Source organism: Hydra viridissima, unplaced genomic scaffold (genome assembly GCF_058129835.1).
Source record: "Hydra viridissima isolate aposymbiotic clone 2 unplaced genomic scaffold, HvirCarnegie_v1 scaffold_6, whole genome shotgun sequence".
NCBI lineage: Eukaryota > Metazoa > Cnidaria > Hydrozoa > Anthoathecata > Hydridae > Hydra > Hydra viridissima.
Window position 1 is genome coordinate 14,648,366 of NW_028324305.1, and position 20,123 is coordinate 14,668,488.

Sequence of the window (20,123 nt, forward strand, 5' to 3'; positions counted from 1 at the left end):
AAAAAATTTTTTTTTATTTAGTAATTCTTAACTTTTTCACAATGCTGTAGATTTATATAAGACTTTTTAATGACTCTTAAAATTGCATTTTTGCATCGGAGTATTTCCCACATGTTATTATTGTTGCTATCTTTACAGGCAGAAGTAGAGCAAAAAATTAATTAGTAAAAAGTTTGAAAATGGTTTACTTCAAAAGCAAGATAAATTTGTATATAGATAAATTTAAAAAATGTATTTTTTAAGTGAAGATATAAATTTTTGAAGATAGCAAACTGTCTGAAAAAGTTGTTTGGAACAATTTATTGCATATATTTTTGATTATATTACTAGGATAGTATTGAATTTTTTTTAAGAATTACTTTATACGAATATTACATAATTAGGTAATATATTATACAATTTTATCTTATGTTTAGCTTTAAGTTTTATCTTTAAGTTTATTTTTTTATGGAAAAAAAAAGGAAGAAAAAAAAAACAACCTCTAAACATAAATCATGTAAAGGGGCTTAAAAAAACCTGTGAGGTGTAAGACTTAAAATTTCTCCTTTAAAAATAAGTTTGGTGCAACTAAATAGCACTTTTATTTAAAAACCTTGAATGATGATAATTCATTTTCTTGACAATATTTAAATATTTTGTTTGTGGTTGAGAATACTCCCAAAGTTACTGATTTTAAAGATTTTAATTTATTTTATTTCTATTATTTTGTTTCTATTATTTTATTTCTATTATTTTATTATACTTAAAAAAAAAAGAAAAAATTACAGCTATGGTAGAAAAATGATAAAAATTAAAATATGTCACTGATGTTAATTTATACTAACAATTTGGAAAAGCTAATAAAGTATTAAAGTTAAATTTATTTATCTATATTTACATACAGCCATAAAAGACTTTCTACAAGTTTAGGGGTAACATTCAACAAGTGATTGTTTAAACATTGTGTGAAAAAGCTTGGAAACATTCTAAATCCCTTAAACATTTGAAGAAGAATGAGTATATAAGCATTCTTTCACAAGGTTTAAAAGATATTTATGAACTAGGTGATAGGATGAAAAAAGAGATAGCACATGACCTAGTACATTTAATTAACAATTTTAGCAACAATGAATGCCCAGAGTGTGAATGTGGATGTGAACCAGTTATTGAATTACTTCTTGAATAAACAACAAATTTGTAAGAAAATTAATTTGGTTTTTTAAAAAGTGTATGGAAGACAAAATACTTTTGACAATGGCAAATTTATAGCGTTAATGCATTCCTTTGCACTTAGCAAGGAGCGGATGTGAAAATATAAAATTTATTTATTTTTCAAAAACCAACAAATTACTTGAAGCTAAGAAATAATTGTGTCCTACATTTACTCTGGATGGCTCTTTATTTGAGAGTGGAAATAAAGAACGATTCTGCCTTTAAGTTTATAGCAGTTGGTAATTAGTATCATTAGTGTTTTAAGGATGGTGGTGATGGAGCTGGATAACAAGCAACAACTAAATCAAATTAAATCATTTAAAGCAGTTCAAGTATGTTTCAATATGGATTCATTCCCCTTAAATTAAGATGTAAATAAGGTGATAAAATTATGATTCACTCCCTAAATGCATTATGTCATAAGTTTTTGATAAGAGAAGCAGAAACAAATCAAGTTCTGCTATATTTTAATCTCTTTAAAATTTAGGTAACTTTTTAACAGATTTGGGTGTGCAAATGGCATTTTTAGCCAAAAAAAACAGCTACAGATTGGGCAAATATTTACAGGGAAGAATCTCTAATTATTCAATCATCAGAAGAAATCTGGAAGCTACTTAATGGGATAGTGTTATTCCTAATAAAGCTGGAAATTTTACCAAAGGAAAAGGGCTGAAGAAACATCCCACAAATCAAATATGATTTTAAAAATAAATCATCCATAAACTGAACAAGTTGTTTTGTAGAACTTAAAAATTAGAAATTAAAATTTACAATGACTTCCAAACCCTTATCATTGTTTTAACTTGTCAAAATCCCAAGATTTAAAAATAGACAGAAATATACTTATATATTACATTATATATATATATGTACTGTATGTTATATTATATATATTCTATATGTATATATTGTATATATACTTATATATATACTATATATATAATATATAAATTATATATATATATTTATATATATATATATATATATATATATATATATATATATATATATATATATATATATATATATATATACACATACTTGCAAGGATTATATTAAGGAATAATATAGAAGCAAATTTAGGTTTTGATTCAATTGACTTCAAAAATTTGGCACCTACCTGGGATGTCATGTTTTTTTATGTCAATTGAATATATAAACATCCAATTCGACAGGCAGCACTTGATGGACAATATACTTTAAAAAAATATATTCATTTATATAGGGTTAATATATAAAACTAAATTTTAAAATTTAATTTTCAGCACAAAATGCAATTCAAGAGCAGCAGATGATGGAAAAAATGATTGGTGCAAACATACCGGTTTGTTGTTTCTAAATGTTTGAACAAATTTTTTTGATTTGTAATAAAAGATTTTTTGTGAGTATTCTGTAAGGTGTAATCCTTGTTAATATAATCTCTCAAAAATTAAATAGCGTTTTTGTGATTGTTATGGACTTAATCCCCAAGTGTTGTATTAATAATTTTGTTAAAGTTCTAAGTTCTTATTTATCAGTCAGAACTGGATAGATTTTTTTGAAAAACAACCTGGTTCATTTTCTGTTGAGTAAGGAACTAAAAATAGTCATGTTTTATGAATTGCCAGCAAGATAAATTTCACAAGATCAGCAGCATTTGTGATGGATTTTTAAATTTTTAACAAATTCACAGCATTGAAGTTGGGTACTGTGCCCAAGTATTAAAATTTCTTTTACATAGAACTCAAAGGAGAGATGTTTATTTAATAACTTCAAACTTTTTTTTATAGTATTACAAAAGAAAGTTTGAAAATATAAAGGAAATACTTGATTTAAAATAACGAAAGTTTCAGTTTTTTGTTTAGGGAGTGGTTAATGTCATACTTTTAAAAAATTGTAAATTTTCAATAATAACAATTAGGAGAGTGATTTTATTATGTGGTAGGCATTTCTAAGCAACATTGAAATAAAACTTTTTTTTTTTTTTTTTTTGAGTAAAAGTGAACATGGAAATTGCAATATTTAAATAAATACCGTTAAAATGAAAACAATTCATAAAATTACGTTACATTTTTATAACACATGGTTGTTAAGACATTTTACCAGATATAATTTTTTTAAATATATATATGCGTTACTTACTATTTGATAAAATACTTTTTTTTACTAAAAAACCAAACAAATTAGGTAAAAGTTAAAGTTTTGAATTATATTTGTCCATGGAAAAGCACATACTTTTTTTATGCTTCATATGACATCTTCAGCCATTTGCAACTCCAAAATTAACTCATGCTTATGTCAAATGAGAATGTTTTGTAAAAAATAGTACCAATTAAAGTCTGGCAACAAAAACACCTAAAAAGTTTCCTCATGTGTGTTATTGCAAAAGTTCCATTTTCATTTGATGAGCTTGCAAGAAGAGAAATAAGAACAAACTCAAGATACCTGATTCAATACAAGAAACTAACTTGTAGCTTAGTAAAGTCTATGTTGGTTGACTTAAAATGTCATCTGGAATTTTAATCAGAGGTTCAATGTATCTAATTGGTTCAAACTTTCCTAGTCGTTTTAATTGATTTATTAAAACCAAACAAGTTTTTTAGGATCACATGCTAAATTACCAATTTTTGGAGGCAAGTAATTAGGTTTGATTAAATCTTGAAGAAAAGCAAATACAATTGCAGATGTAGCAGTTTGATATTATTGGAGCTGTCTTCAGAAGATATTTCATTTGCATCCTTAATATTTTCAGGTGAAGTTTCTTGATTTAAGTTGTCCCACTGATTCATAAACTTCATCTTTAACGTTTTCTGTTTAAACCTGTGTATTAATATGAGCTTTTTTAATCAAATTTTTTCTTTTTTCTAAAAATGGGATATCTGTTATTTTTCTTTTCCCTGCCTTAACCTCTCTTCCTGTTTCTACCGTTGTCTATTTGATAGATTTGGTAGCCTGACTTTTTTTATCAACTTTATCTCTTTAAGATCTTAGCCATTATAAATCAAGTTTTGGTACCTTAATATCTTGAGAAAAAATGCATAAAATGTGAACTCTTGTAGAACAATATTTGACCTCCTTACATGGAGAATTTTCATCTTTACAAAGTAATGCACCTAAATTTTTTATATCCAACAATTTGTCCAGCTTACCTTCCCACAATTTGACAATTTTTTTCTTTTGTTTCTTTTCGATTAGAAATGTCTCTAAACTTATTCTAGGCAATTAAATATTTATCTGACAGTGTTTTTTGAGGTATAACTACAGGGGTCTTAAACAAAGAATTGATTGAAAGCATTGAGACCATTATTTTAATATCAAGTCTGCCAACACCACAGAGATTTCTTTTCAGGTAGATGACATCTCTTACAGAAAATATAAAATTTAAACTGTTATAAAACTGTTTATTAGAAATACTTAATATTGTAATATTTCCTACCCAGTGGGCACTGGACTCCCAGAGACGCCCAGGGGATGTCCAGAAGTCTAATTGATGTCCTATGGATGTCATCAGGCGTTCTGTGCCCACTAGGTATATATTGAAAATCCACTTATTAATATCGTGTCAAAAAATTCGCCTATCAAGATTGTTAGGAAGAAGTAAATTTCTTGGATAAGTAGACCTTTTCTTAGTATATCCCTCAAGGTAGGAATTCAGTTTCCAGCCAGTCTTTTCCTATTCCAAGATATTTAGTTAAATTAGTTGTAGAAGAATGTCTAGTTTGTTTCAATTTTGAACACATTGAACACATTGTAAGCACATTTGAACACATTGTAAGCACATAAATAAATCCACTACTAACACAAAGCAAATACTAAGTACCAAGTAACTGTGTTCTATAATTCATAGATTACAATTACAATCGGACTTAGAAGTCAATTTGACAAAGTTAGATTATTTGAAATTTAAAAGACTTTAGTAAAGTTTTGTCAATTTTTTGTTGTAAAGATTTAATTTTTTTTTTTTTTTTTTTTACATTTTTCAAGTTGGTTTTTACACACAAAAAAATTATTTTGTCTAATTTTTTTTTGGTTGAATATTGCTTAACTTACCCCAACCCATAATAAAATCACTCCCCAAATGTCATTTTCAAAAAATTTTTTGTATGATGTACCTTAGTGGACAACCTCAGGTTAAAATGTGGATTTTGGAGGATAAGTATGCATTTGTCTGTCAGTGAAATGGGATAAGAGATGCCAGTAATAGAAATTTAAGCCTCATCCACAGTAAACTGGACATTCAATGTTTTTATTTTTCAATGTTTTTTTATTTTATTATCAGAATTTTTCAACACATCTATGACTTGATGTCTCCTTTGAATATTTTTTTGAATAGGTATTTTTTTTGAGTAGATATCTGCAGCAATACATTTATCAAAAATTTAAAATTTTCTAATGAATTATGTAATAAAATAACAAAACAAAAAAAAAAAAAAAAAAATATTAAAAGAATCTCATTTAACAAAAATTATTAAAAAATCCTAGTCAATAGACCAATTTTGAAAACTAAATATTGCTAATAACTAATAATCTCAGTGATTGGCCTGAAAAAATTATTTAGTAATAAAAAAAAATGATAATAGTAATTATAAGCAATAATATTAAATGCTATAAAAGAAGGCTTGTGTGTTTCAGGTGGAGATTCCAAAAGGAGTCTTTTCATCTAAACACATTTAAAATCCGGTGACAAATTACCATTGAACTAAAATTCAACTGAAGTAAAGAGCTTTCTATATTTTTAGAAAGAAGAACCAAGATTTCAACTTCAACAGGTTGATGATGAAGAAGGTTTTATTAGTTTTCTAATTATTATTTTTTTTAAATTTTTACTATAGTTATAAAAAAATGTTTTTCAAAATATTTATTACAAATATTTTATAGAGGAAGAGGATTTTTCTGCAAAGAATGTAGCAGCAGCCAGATATCAGCGTAATCATCGATTAATTGCAGAAATATTTACAGAGACTTCTGTACCTAATATGAAGTCAAGTAAGTAAAAACACATCAATGAAAGTATTTAAAATTTTAATCTTTCTGATTTGCTCATTAGGTGTGGTCTGACTTTCTGAATTATTTTTTTTAAATTCTACTAAATAGTGAAATGTTGAATAAATGTTATTGGTACTCATTTTTAGTTTAATTTAAAAAAAAATAATAATTTTTTAATAGTTTTAAATAAAATATTTAAAAATTTAAAAAGTATTTTTTTAACAGTTGTAACAAGAGCAAGGCTAGAAAATCTCAAAAAGCAAGTTCAGTCACTCATGCAGCACCAGGTTTATTTTGTGTTCCTCTACCAACTTTCAATCGATTTCATATTTAGCTTTTAAGAACCCCTTATTCATTTATGTTTAAAAATGGAAGCTGTTTTCAAGCAAAATTGAATATGATTTGCATATATAATTGAAATTATAATTGAAAAAAAAAAAAAAAAAAATTTAATAGAGCAAAATTTTTTAGTTGATACATGAAATTTAGCTTTTTGTAATATGACCATATTTGATAAAGGTTAAGTGTTTGCATAATTAAAAGTCATTAAATTCTAAATATTTCTTTACGCATTCTTTCCCCAGAAGAAAAAAAAGTCCAATTTTTTAAGCATTGCTGAATAACAATTTTAAAAGGAAGCTTCTATGGTTCAAAATAAAATGATATTTTTATGTTTTTATTGTAACTCCTTGGTTTTAAAGAGTTAACCTAACATTCAGACATTTTTTATTGGAGTAAGTTGTAAGTTTTTGTTTTCTTGCTCACAGCAGGAAGCTGTTTAATTTTAAATCAACTTATCTTAAACTTGATGTTTACTTATTTTTGTTACTGACTTTTTGTTTAGCGAAAATTGGAAAGTGAAATTCAAGACATGGAAACAAAATTCAATGCAAAGAAAAGAAAAATACTTGAAAACAGTGATAATTTTGTTGCTAATATGAAAAAGGTTAGACTCAGTAGAAATGTAATGAAATTACTTTGAATTTTCAAAAAAGTAACAGAATGGATTTATAGACCTTTTCGCTAAAGAGATCTGATTCTCAGTCTTTTTTAGATCAATACTAGAATTTTCTTCAAAAGTTTTTTAAAAGATGTTGATTTGTATCTTCAAAATATTTTACTATTTTCAACAGCTGCCTCAGGTGTCTAAGTGCTTGGAATCAGAAGAAAACTCAGAAGATGCAGTAAATTTTATAATTATTTTTATGTTTGTTTAAATATTTATGTCATATTTATGTCATATTATCACCATGAAAACTTAAAGGAGAATTTAAAAAAAAAGCAAATCCAAATTTAAATCTCACAATTAAATTTTGAATTTTTATTTTAAAAAAATTTTTCAGACTAAACCGTTTTACAAAAATTAATCTTACATTTTTTATTTTTTTTGCAGCATCTTTTAATTCTTTACTGATTATTTTCAAAGTAGATTTACAAAGTAAAATTTACTGCTATTAACATCAACTAATGATAAATAAAATTATTCTGTATCTATGCTGAACAATAAGATGCTGAAAAGGAACATAGTTGTTAAGCATGGGATGCTTCAGAGAAAAGTGAATTCAGTGAGCTTGATAATCTTTATAAAACACTACTATTGTTTTATCATTTATAGCAGGTATTGATTAGTTGCAATCAAAATTATATTAAAAATGAAAATCAGCTGCCAAAAGCATTTCTTAATGTAATAATGATTTGCAGTTGGTGTAAAAATCTGACTTTAGCTGATTTCCTATTTCTAAATTATTTCAAGGAAGTTGTTGGAAACTTTACCTTTACTAGTACACTGAATTTTCTTCAACTTTTTCTCATGCAAAGTTAATCCAAAACTCAATAAAAATAATAAACAATTAAATTAAAAGGAAAATTTCAAATTTACAAGGGGGTTATGTGAACATTCAAAATAATCTAAAAACATTGAAAAATGATATAAAGTAACAATGTCAATTGAATGCAAAATGGTATTTTTATCATTGTTTTTTTAAAAATGATTTCACTTTTTTAAAAATGTTTTTTTTTTTTGATAAAAATGATTTTATTCTCTTCTGAAAAATTTCTTTAAATTTTTTCTTTAGTTTTTAAAGAAGAAAGATTTTAAATTCCCTGTTTTAACTAATATAAATTTTATAGGTAACGAAATTTAAATAACACAGATAATTAATTTTTAAAAATCAAATTAAGCTTAAGGTTTCAACAGGAAAAGTTCACCTTAGACATTGACTCAATCAGTTTCATCCGCATCTCATAATGAACCCAAAAATTAATTGTTTTTTAAAAAATCCTTTAATTGTTGATCAAGTTTCATAGCTTGTTTCATAGCTCTGTATCAATTCATAGTCAAATACACTTGGTGGTGTTGAGACCTAAAGGCCCAGAGATCACGAGGTCACACATTAGATATCATGTTGGTCTTGAATTGGTTATTGGTTATATTGGTTATTATAATTATTTGGTTTTTCTTTTTGCTGTTAAGATTGTTAATGAGCCCTTTTCTTGCATACTGAAAAGAGAATAAATCACTGAAAATTTGTGCGGATAATATTTTATTCAGATTTTGTTCAAATCAATAAAACATCGTTATCTATCTGATTATTGATTGTTCAGATAGATGAAATTGCTATGATTATTTGATTTGTAAAATCCAGTTCACAATCTCATTTAGTATGTTGATAAGTGTTAATGGCCTAATGCACACAGATTAAAATTTGAAATATTGCAAGATGAATTAGGATTTTTTTGGGGTAAAAACTTAAGTAGTAAAAAGTAAAAAAAAAAAACATTTGTGCAAACTATAAACAGAACTCATTAAATACTTTTAAAATGTTTTTAAAAAAATTCAAAAAAAAATTCAGTTTTACTTTCATGTTATTTTTTTTATTATCATTTTTTTTTTTTTTTTTTTCTTTTTGTTTAGCAAAATGCAAAAAATGAAGCAAAAGGTACAAATTTCAAAGCAAAAATTAAAGAATACAGTTTTGTTGAAGATATGAAGAAGGTAGAAATAAATCAATAAAAGTAATAAAGTCAGAATCAGAATCTTTTATTTCTAAATTGAATTCTTTATCTTTTTTTTTTTTTTTTTAACTTTTAACGTTCTTTTATTTGAAATTGTAAATGAGGCTGATTTATTTGTTTTGTTTAGGTAATTGATCACTTCTGTTTCAAGTGTACTGAGATTTCTAGAGAATTCAATAAAAATTTGTTTGATATTGTGTATTAATAAAAAGATTTTTTTTCACCTGGTTTTCACCTGCAAGAAGCACAAAATGTCACAATACTAAGAAAACAGAAATGTTTCACTTGTCACTGTGTATCAAAAACAACTACGGAAGAGAATTACCACCAAAAGCAACCATAATTTATTAACACTATAACCATCTAAACACCAGTATAACATTCATTTACCTTCATGATGAGAAAGTCTCAGGACAGATGAATGTTATACAATTCGCTTAAAAAGTAAAAAAAAGCTCCCAATTTGGGAAAGATTGTTTTCACCCCTAAAATTGGGCTCTTTGAGGAAAGTTGAAAGTTTTAAGACTATAGGTCTAAAAGAGGTCTTTAGATTGTGTGTTTTAGACCTCTATTTTAAAGCTGAGTTTAAACGCTGTTGTTTGTTAACTACTATCAGCTCAATATTTAGAAATGAAAATTAATAATTACTTTTTGCTATTAATTTTCTTCAAAGAATATGAAGTTAATAGTTAATGCAATAGATTTCGGCATAAGTGCAAATTAGAATTATACTGAAATTCAACGAACAATTTATAACTGCCCATCACAGTAAAAGATTATTGGAAGAAGAAAAGTTTAAGAATGTTAAGACAAAGTTAAAAGCTCTGTATTTTACTTTATATACGTGTCGTATAAATATTTTATTAATGGGTTTTATCACAATTCGTTCTATCTAAAAGCTTTTCACACAAACCTAGTTTGCGACTTTTGGTTATTAATTCACTATTCAATATTGATGAAGAGGGTTTTTTGTACGTTTTATAATTTTTTGTTCTTTACTAAATGTACTTGTTAAACTGACAACGTTTTTAGTTAAACTTAAGAGGGGGTTCTTTTGATGCGAACTCTAGTTTTGTTTAAGCTTCCAATTCGTTTTTACGCTAAATCGATTTTGGGAGTTGAATAAATTTTGAAAGTTATTTGTTCTTTATGGTGAAACGAAGTTGCACAAAGTTGTGATTAAATTCATAGCATGTAGAATTGTCAATTTTTTGTTTTCTTTGTTTCAGACATCTTCGGAAAATGAAGGAATTCCCGTGGATAAGGTGCTTTTTATAACTTATAGTTCGGTTTCAAGAAACATGGTTAAACCCTTTATGATGATGATATTAGAAAATTTAGGTTCTATTTTAAGGTTTTCCCTATTTTAATTACTTTTAAGGTTAAATCAGAAAATGAAATCCTGGATATGGAAATGCAACCCGATGGAACTAAAAGTCGAATCTTCGAAAATAATTTCACTGGGAATATGAAAAAAGTATAAGCTATGTGTTTGTTAAATATTTTGTTTTATTCAAAATATATTTTATCGTTTATCTTTTTGTTAAAGAAAATTTATTATGTTATGTTTTTTGAAAAAATGAGCAGCTAAAGAATTTAATTACTGTTTTCTTTTTTTTTTTCTTACGTAGCACCTTGAACCTCCGACATTGGATGATACGAATCCTGGTAATATGACTCATGTAGAACCAGATAATGCGGATAGTAAGTCTTTGTGTGCACAACTGCGTCTCTTTATTAAAGATGAGCAAGATGCTATGGAGGAAAGACCATCGATAATTTCACAAGAATTGAGCTCATCTCCTGCCCCTAGCGCCACTTTGGGGTCGGCACAAAGCAACTTTTATGCGAACACTTAAAATCTTTGCGATTTTTGACTCTGCTTTTTCATTGTAAACATCTAACAAAAAAAATATTTATTAAAAGGTTCAATTTTAAAAAGTTTTATTTAGATCTATGGAGAAACTTTAGGCACTGCTTTGATTATTCTCAATATAGCTGTAGACCGTTTTAGTCCAATTCCAATTCTTATAAATGTAGATTGCTTATAGAAATTTTTGTAATGAATTGTTTATTTTATTTTGTTTTAGAAGCTTAAGTATAACATTTATGAAAATTTTCGTTTGAGAGACGGTAGAAATGCAAAATACAAACGGTAATTTCTAAATTATTTTAAACCACGTTGTTTTTTGTAGCACAGTTATTGATGAGTTACATATCAATATTTAGGCCTAAGTTACATATCAATATTTAGGCCCAAGTTTCTTCACAGATCTAAAAGTTTCGAATGTTTCATCATTTTTTAAATATCTTTTTAAGTTTTTTTTTTTTTTTTTTTTTTTTTTCAAATATCTCGTTAAAGTTTATTAATGATATTTAATTATTTTGAAATAGTAAATATGAAATATGTATTTTACGAAAAAAAAAAGTGAGTTGTGTAATTTTTCATACGTGAAGAGTGGAGTTAGCGTGCAGAATCGTTCCAATATCTCCGATATTACCTACAATACATCATATTCCAAACAAAAAACGTGTCGAATTCTGAACAGTGAAACGAGTTTTCCTTACAATTGCTACAAAAAACTCTTAATGATCTGTTTTCATACAATATGATTTCCATTAATGATCTATGATTTCCTTTAGTGATCTATAATTTCCATATCATGCAGTATGTTTTCCACTAGTTGTACTGTCGAAGGTGGTGAGAGGAATGTCTTCAAGTGTGTGAATGCCATTCGAGGTTATCGAAAATCAGAAAACTTGCTTAAATATCTTAAGGCATTTTGGATGCAGTTTGAAAATGGATGTTTAAAACATGACGTAACTTAAGAATCGTTTAATTACCGATAAATAATTTCACTAAGAATTTTTAACTGTAACAATTATTGCCTATAAATTATTAAACTGCCTAAGAATTATCTCACAAGGAATCTCTAAAGTTATTTGAAGTATTTTGAGATTTTTAGACAGACTGATATGAAATGTCTGATGGCACGAGCCATACACCCACTGCTTTGCTCTCTTTCTGAACATGCTTCGCAAATTACAAAGGTGGAAAACTATTTCATCGTTGTTGTTGTTGCCCATTAGGCGTATTGCCACCAAATTTTAATGCTTTTCTTACAGTGGTTCAGATTTTAGAAACGTTTTATATGATACATGAAGTTGTTAAAATTGAATATAGATACTATCATCTAATACAGGTGGCGCTCATCTTATGCAAGGTGGCGCTCTAGGGTCAGCTAGGTTATCAGTATGTTTTTTCGTAGTAATAGAGAGTTTTTGAGCTACTCTTTTGTTGAAAGGTCCTCGGCTTGTTAGCAAAAATAATGTTATGTTAAAAGGCCTCACAATCTTTCCCAAATCGGATGGTGACCTCTCTCAACTCCCGGAAAAAGTTCTGTTCCATTTTGCCAAGACAGAGAATGCATTTTATCATTCTGTTTATTTAATGGTTTCTTTACATGAAAGTTTTCTCGTCAATAGACAGAATTCGTTTGTGCGACGGCGATGTAACGCTTTCGATTTTCGTTTGCGTTGTTGCTTTAAAACTGCTATGAATAGGTACTCAGTATTTTGTACGGAGCCCCAAATCAAGTTTTCAATACCTACTTTTTTTTTTAGACTAACTTACAGTACGATTTTCGTGCAAACCCTATTTCATTATTATAAACAAGTATAATATGTGTGTGTGTGTGTGTGTGTGTGTGTGTGTGTGTGTGTGTGTGTGTGTGTGTGTGTGTGTGTGTGTTTAGATACATATATGCAGTTAAGGATAAATAACTTATACACGATATGAATATAAATACAATAAAGAAAAAAATAATTTGTCACAGTTTTAAAAAATTTAGCAAAGCCAATTCATGGCAAACCGCAAGAATAACTAAGTATTTAATATTAACAAAATATAATTTACCAGCTATGTATAAACTAAATTTTATTTGATAAAGACTAATGGGTTATTTTGTGCTTTTTATGACAAATGAAATAATATATGAAATATGAAAAACGAAAACATGAAATATCTGGCCAATATAGATATTTTGCAAGGTAATTATAAATTTGAAAAACTTTTTGAAAGGTTTTGCATTATCAAATGAATTATAAAAAAGCCCATTAGAAAATACACCTACAAATACAGTCGACTCTCGATATCTCGAACAGTAAGGGGACCGGAAAAAAAGTTCGAGATATCGAGAGTTCGAGATATCAAGAAAAGGGTTGAAAATAAATAAAATTGCCCGACTTTCATTAAAACAAGTTATTTTTCTGACAAAAATCATTAACAACAAAAACTACAACTTTTGGAAAAAATCTGTTATCTGATATTGCTTTAAATTATCCATCTTTTCCATCTTCATTAAATCCTCAAGTTTTAGTGCTAGGGATTGTATTTCATTTCCGTATTTTGAGCTGTATAGCGAAGCATTTTGAATTGTTTCAAAAGCAATTTCTAATTGAATATCAGATGGGCGTGGCGGGGCTTCGACGTCAATAGCTTCGTCAACGCTATCTTCAACTTCATTATCGTCGTTTTCAAAATTAGGGTCTAAAATCTGAGCAATGATTTCAGCATCAGTAGCAAGTGAACCGGTGGTTACTACATCGCAATCTAAACCAATTTAAGATTCCGCTGAGAGATCTTCTTGGACGGCACGAGGATCTAACTCTCGCAAACGGTTAAGTTCTTCTGTCAAAAATTTAAAAGAATGATCATCATCAGCTTCTTCAATACTCTTGTTTGTTTTGCTGATACCAGCTTTTTTAAAGCAGTTGATGACAGTCTCCTTCGACACAGCATTCCACGAAGAAACAAGATCTTTCATTGCTTGAAGTATAGAAATTTTTGGCATGGGTTCATTATTATCGACAGCCTTGATACACAAACGCACAATTTTGTGACGATAATGAGCTTTAAGACTTCGTATTACGCCTTGATCCATGGGCTGAAGGACAGATGTGGTGTTAGGGGGGGGGGGGGGGAAATATTAGATTGATGTTGCTTAGCCCTTCAATGTGTGGGTGGGCAGAACAGTTATCCACCAGGAGTGCTACTTTCCTGTCTTGAGCACGAAGAAATGAGTCAAGTTTCATTACCCATTCTGTAAAAAGGTCTCCGGTCATCCAACTTTTTAGCTGATTTTTATATGTGCAAGGAAGTTGTTTAATGTGCTTAAAACACCGTGGGTTTTTAGATTTTCCAATAACAAACATTGGTAATTTTTCTCCCGTTGCACTCCCTGCTGCTATGCCTGTTAGTCTGACTTTACTATTTTTTCCCCCAAAACATTTTTCTCGTGATAAATGGTATGTTTTGTTTGGTAGGCACTGGTAAAATAGTCCAAACTCATCGGCATTGAAAATGTTTTCAAGCTTGTAATTCAAAAGCAATGTTGGAAGTGTAGTTTCATTCCACGAAGCAGTCATATTATTCGTCACGGCGGCACTTTCGCCTGAGATTATTTTAAAGCTGATGCCGTTCCTAAAAATAGGAACAGAATAATTGAATTTTAATTACACGTTTAAAAAACTAAATAAATTAAATATAAACAGATACATGTTATTTGTTTATATTAAAATTGAACAAGATTTGACAAATTTAACTGACCTTTATTTCCAATTATGAAACCAACAATCAGATGCTTTAAAATCCAACTCTCCTAATGCTTCTGCGAATTTTAGTGCCTTTTCTTTTAGTATGGTACCATCAATTGGTACTTGTTGACTTCTTTTTGCAACGAACCACGTGTATATGGCCTTGTCTACATTTTTGAAATTACCACTACGAAATTTCTTCCGTTTAGATTTTGTGCCATTTTTTTCCAGTGAGGTTAATAACTTGGTTTTATTTTTAATCCAGGTTGATAATGTGTTCTTTGGGACTCCATACTTTTTGGCAACCTCTTTGTTAGACATCCCAGTCTCTAGGTCTTTTAATGCCTTGCATTTTTCTATTATAGATTTGTTCGTGAGTTTTCGTTTAATGAGCGGCATGTTGCTGCGTTTGAAAAAAAGAATAAATTATATATTAAAGGAAAACTTTTCAGAAATTCGATTCTTAAAAAAAATCGAATTTAAAAATCGAATTAAAAATTTATTTTTTTTCGAAAACTGGAATTTAAAAAAATTAAATTTTATTAAAACATTTTTGAAAAAAAAAATGTTGAAAAGTTCGAGATAACGAGAGAAAATTGCCCTGTGGACCGAAAATATTGTTCGAGATACCAAAAAGTTCGAGATAATAAGGTTCGAGATATCGAGAGGATTTTAGCCTAAACTAGTACGTTATGTCCATGGGACCGCTAAAAAAGTTCGAGATACTCAAAAGTTCGAGATATCAAGTATTCGAGATATCGAGAGTCGACTGTACAACCAGATTTACAAATGTTCATCTAGAAAAAATGATAAAATCTAGAGTTGTTAACCGCAATATTTCGTACAATTCCGGAAAAATAAAATTCTTGCGGAAGGATATTGAGAATCAGGAATTTTTTTTTTTCGTACCGAATTTTACGAAACAAAAAAAACCGTTGATGTTCACATCGCAAATGCTACTTACGAAATGTCGCCTTTCGCAAGTTGAATTGCGAAATAAAACTATATTGCTACATACGAAAGTAGCGCTTACGGAAGTCGCACTTGCGGAACGAGCTCTTTCGCTAAACGACGTTTTGAAGTCTATAACAAAATTTTGTCGGCCAAACGGATATAATTGTAAAAAATAAAATTTTTATATACCAAAAGGTTTATAATCAAGTTTTATTTTCAGTATTGCAACATATGAACATTTTAAGGTTTTATTTTTTGAAATAATGATAAAAAACCAAATTTCAACTTACGAAACGGTTCTTAACAGAAAGACACTTGCGAAACGCGGCTAATTACAAATATTTAATTACGTTTTATGAATCAAATACGTATAATTAACTAGGTAACTAAAATACTAATTATTTTAAGTATAATGATATTGATAAGTTTCAGTTAGTAAATTTTTATAAATAAACCTAGACTTTCATAAAATATACTAAAAATGTCTTTCAATGAACAAGAGTTAAATAATGAACATAACTTGAACATCATAAACTTTCCCTTTTGGGGGAAAAAAGAAAATTTACAGCATGTAAGTCATTTGTTTGGGATCATGTAGATTTGCTTCAAAAAAGTAATACATTTGTAATATGTCAACATTGTAAAATGAAGTATCCCGAGGACAATAGTAAATGGAAAATAAAATGGTCCGGCAATTCCACAAGCAACATAATTTGGCACCTAAAATCTGTTCATAAAATATTTGGACCATCGAATTGTAATGTCAAAAGATAAGAACTAGATGTTCTTTACGATTTAGATTTGGAAAAAAATGAAGAAATAGAAGTTGATGAAAACAGCTACAGTAATAAAAGGTTTACATTAAAAAGACAAGAAGTTATAACTGAGAATTTGCTTGATTTCCTTCTAAAAGCCAATATGCCGATGTGCCTTGTAAATCACCAATCATTTATTGATTTTGTTAAAAGTTTAAATCAAGATTACAAACTGCCTCAACGACAAACAATATCATATACTTTAGTTCCGAAAATGGTAAGTATTTTTTACAAATATATATATATATATATATAAACTATGTTATTTTAAGTATGAAAGAGTAAAGATAAATGTACAAAAAGATATGAACGATTTATCATATGGTTCGCTCACACACGATATTTGGACTTCAATTTCGCAAGAAGCCTATTTAAGTGCAACTTTTCATTATGTTGATAAAAATTATCGTCTTTGTAGTCGAGTTCTGGGTTTATATCAGTTGACCGAATCACATAAATCTCCATACATCACTTCAAAGAAATATTACAAGAATGGAATATCGAAAATAAGGTACACAATTATAGAAAATTAACCCATAGATTGCAAATGCAGTCAAGGCTTGTAGAAACCTACATTTTTTTCAAATATATCACAAGAAGAGTATGGATTATAAAAATTTTTTTTTTAAATTTAGGCTCTATACGCTGTAGCAGACTCTGGATTTAACATGAAAAAAGCTTTAACAGATTTAGATCCTCTATTAAAATATTTTCCATGCGTTGGTCATAAAATAAATTCATGCGCAGTCGATTTTTTTAAAAAATTTAATATCAAACGATATACCAACTGTAAGGGTATGTACTTTTTCAAATTATTTTTAATATTATGTTTATTATTGTTATAAATAAATATTGTAATGTTATAGGGAGAAATATCATAAATATAAAAAAGTTTAATAAAGATGACGAATTACGAACAATCGAGATAACAGAAGCTGAAGCTCGAAAATATGAAGAAATTAATTTACTTAAAGATAAACTTAATAGCTTGATTGCAAAGTGCAAATCATTAGTTGGTTTATTTAGACATAGTGAAGGTAATTACTTTATACAAACTTTTCAGAATTAATGTTTTTGATATTGTTAGAGCATAAATTATTGATTACATTATTCAGTTCATTATTTATTATTATTTAATATCTCTATATTAAAATATAAAATTAACGAAAAGACTTAAAGAAAAACAAGATATATTACAATATGACGTAAAGATAAAATTAGTGCAAGATGTTAAAACAAGATGGAATTCAACATATGATATGCTTGATTCAATTTTTTCAAATAAAGATGCTTTATTATCTATGAAATATGAAAATGGTGCTGAATGCATTTTTCAATATGTGCCTTCAGATGACGAGTTTATAATAATAAATGATTTTTGCAATTTTTTTGAATCACTAAAAGATTTGACAATAAGCTTAAGTGGTCGAAATTATCCTACAGTTTCTTTATTATTTCCAGCTGTTTACAGTTTATTGAATAGTAAAATAACTAATATGGAATTCTCTGCAGATCTAATAGAAGCATTAAAATTTCAGTTACTAAATTCTTTAAAAAGTCGCCTAAATTATATATTAACTGATGATATTTTTGTGGCAGCTACTTATCTTGATTTTCGATGTAAAAAATTTGAATTTGTGGAAGATATAACCCAACGTCTTGGTTTAATAATTCGAGAAAAAAATTTTATTAAAAAAATATTAACACCGCAGATGCAACAAGTTAGTTTGTCATCGCAAGATGCCATTCATTTAACACCATCAATTCCATCAAACCAATTGTCAAATAATGCGAGTAATGGAAATGCACCAAGACATAAAAATATTACTTTTGTATCACAATTAACGGATAAATTTTTAATAACACCATGTACAAATCTGCTTGTGGATCAAATTTATCAAATAAACTTGGAATTCGAAAAGTATGACAGACATTTAATGATGGTTAATGAGAGAAACAAATTAGCTATAGAAGAAAATGGGTGTATGGCTTTTTATCAAACAGAAGGTGACACCTATAAACTTATAACGCTAGCTTGTAAAATGATTTTGTGCTTAAGTGCAACTTCAGTTGCATCCGAAAGTTTATTTAGTGTAGCAGGAATTATACAAGATGAACAAAGAAACCGGTTACATCCCATGCTTTTGAGTATGCTTAATTTTATAAAGTTTAATATTATGCAGAAATATTAATTTCAACTTTCAATTAACTATTAACGATTTTTATACATTGATTTTAGCAACACATTTTATTATATTTGCCAAATAATTATCTTACTAACGAAATAATTATCTTAATAACGTAATAATTGTTTTAATAACGCAATAATTAAACTTTTACTAACATGTTAACATTAAATAACCAAATCTTAAATTTTAATGAAAGATTTTTTATTGCAGAAATTGAGTTGTTTTGAATGAGTCGGTGTAAAAAATGAGGTCATTATCGAACTAATTTTTAATGTAAACTTGTCATTAGTGTAACTCAAAGCAGTTTTTCTCCTGTTCCTTTCTTTATATTCATTACTTACCCGAAGTTGTGAGAGAGCAGTTAATTAGTCCCTGAGTCAGTAAGTTAATGGAAAAAAAAAACGGTTTTATACGAATAAAATTCCGTGATTGGGAAACAATGTTTCAGTTGAAATAAAAAAAAAGACATAATTTAAGTACGTACGCTTTAATTTTGATCCTCCCCTTCCCCTCAATTTTCAACATCCCAGCGTTATTGGGACTATACAACCGCTGAAAGTTTTAAAGCTCTAGCTAATTTGAAGAGCAGTAAAAAATTAGTTGCAAGATTTTGCAGCAAAAAAGCGGGTACGTACAATACAACCCTTTCCCGGGTCTTCGCCCCTGGAAACAATTTTAACATAGAAGCTCACCAGGACTCTACAAGCACTGAAAATTTCAGAGCTATAACTAGTCTAAAAAATAGTGATAAATTAATAAAAAATGTAATGGAACCAAATATTTTTTTAAGATTTTATATATGAGAATATAAATAGTAAACCTCCATTTCTGCAAAGCCAAAAACAATAAACAACCGAAAGTCGGAAGTGAACCAAAGTCGGTACTTGATAAATATTAATGCATATAAACACTGGCATAGAGACAAAACTAACTCAAAGTTTCAGTTTTTTCTAATAAGATTTCAGCTGCGTCAGGCCCCTTAATTTCTGTTTCAGCGCCCTCCCCCCTCCTAACTTAGAAGTACATATATATGTATGTATGTATGTATGTATGTATGTATGTATGTATGTATGTATGTATGTATGTATGTATGTATGTATGTATGTATGTATGTATGTATGTATGTATGTATGTATGTATGTATGTATGTATGTATGTATGTATGTATGTATGTATGTATGTATGTATGTATGTATGTATGTATGTATGTATGTATGTATGTATGTATGTATGTATGTATGTATGTATGTATGTATGTATGTATGTATGTATGTATGTATGTATGTATGTATGTATGTATGTATGTATGTATGTATGTATGTATGTATGTATGTATGTATGTATGTATGTATGTATGTATGTATGTATGTATGTATGTATGTATCTGTACCTCGGAGGG

At 28.0% G+C, this 20,123-nt stretch overlaps 1 protein-coding gene and 1 pseudogene across 1 annotated transcript in view; one reads left to right on the top strand and one right to left on the bottom strand.

Moving 5' to 3' along the window:
* Window positions 1–11,249, top strand: part of LOC145189873 (SWI/SNF-related matrix-associated actin-dependent regulator of chromatin subfamily E member 1-like) — a 19,328-nt gene extending 8,079 nt beyond the window's left edge. Inside the window, exons 6-15 of the mRNA XM_090090326.1 lie at window positions 2,457–2,515; window positions 5,910–5,955; window positions 6,049–6,156; window positions 6,382–6,443; window positions 7,001–7,102; window positions 7,290–7,340; window positions 9,071–9,151; window positions 10,401–10,436; window positions 10,553–10,648; window positions 10,803–11,249. Of these exons, the coding sequence (XP_089946452.1) occupies window positions 2,457–2,515; window positions 5,910–5,955; window positions 6,049–6,156; window positions 6,382–6,443; window positions 7,001–7,102; window positions 7,290–7,340; window positions 9,071–9,151; window positions 10,401–10,436; window positions 10,553–10,648; window positions 10,803–11,030 (869 nt within the window). The 3' untranslated portion in view covers window positions 11,031–11,249. The remainder of the gene's footprint in view (window positions 1–2,456; window positions 2,516–5,909; window positions 5,956–6,048; window positions 6,157–6,381; window positions 6,444–7,000; window positions 7,103–7,289; window positions 7,341–9,070; window positions 9,152–10,400; window positions 10,437–10,552; window positions 10,649–10,802) is intronic.
* Window positions 1–20,123, bottom strand: part of LOC149887157 (uncharacterized) — a 563,485-nt pseudogene that overhangs the window by 378,523 nt on the left and 164,839 nt on the right.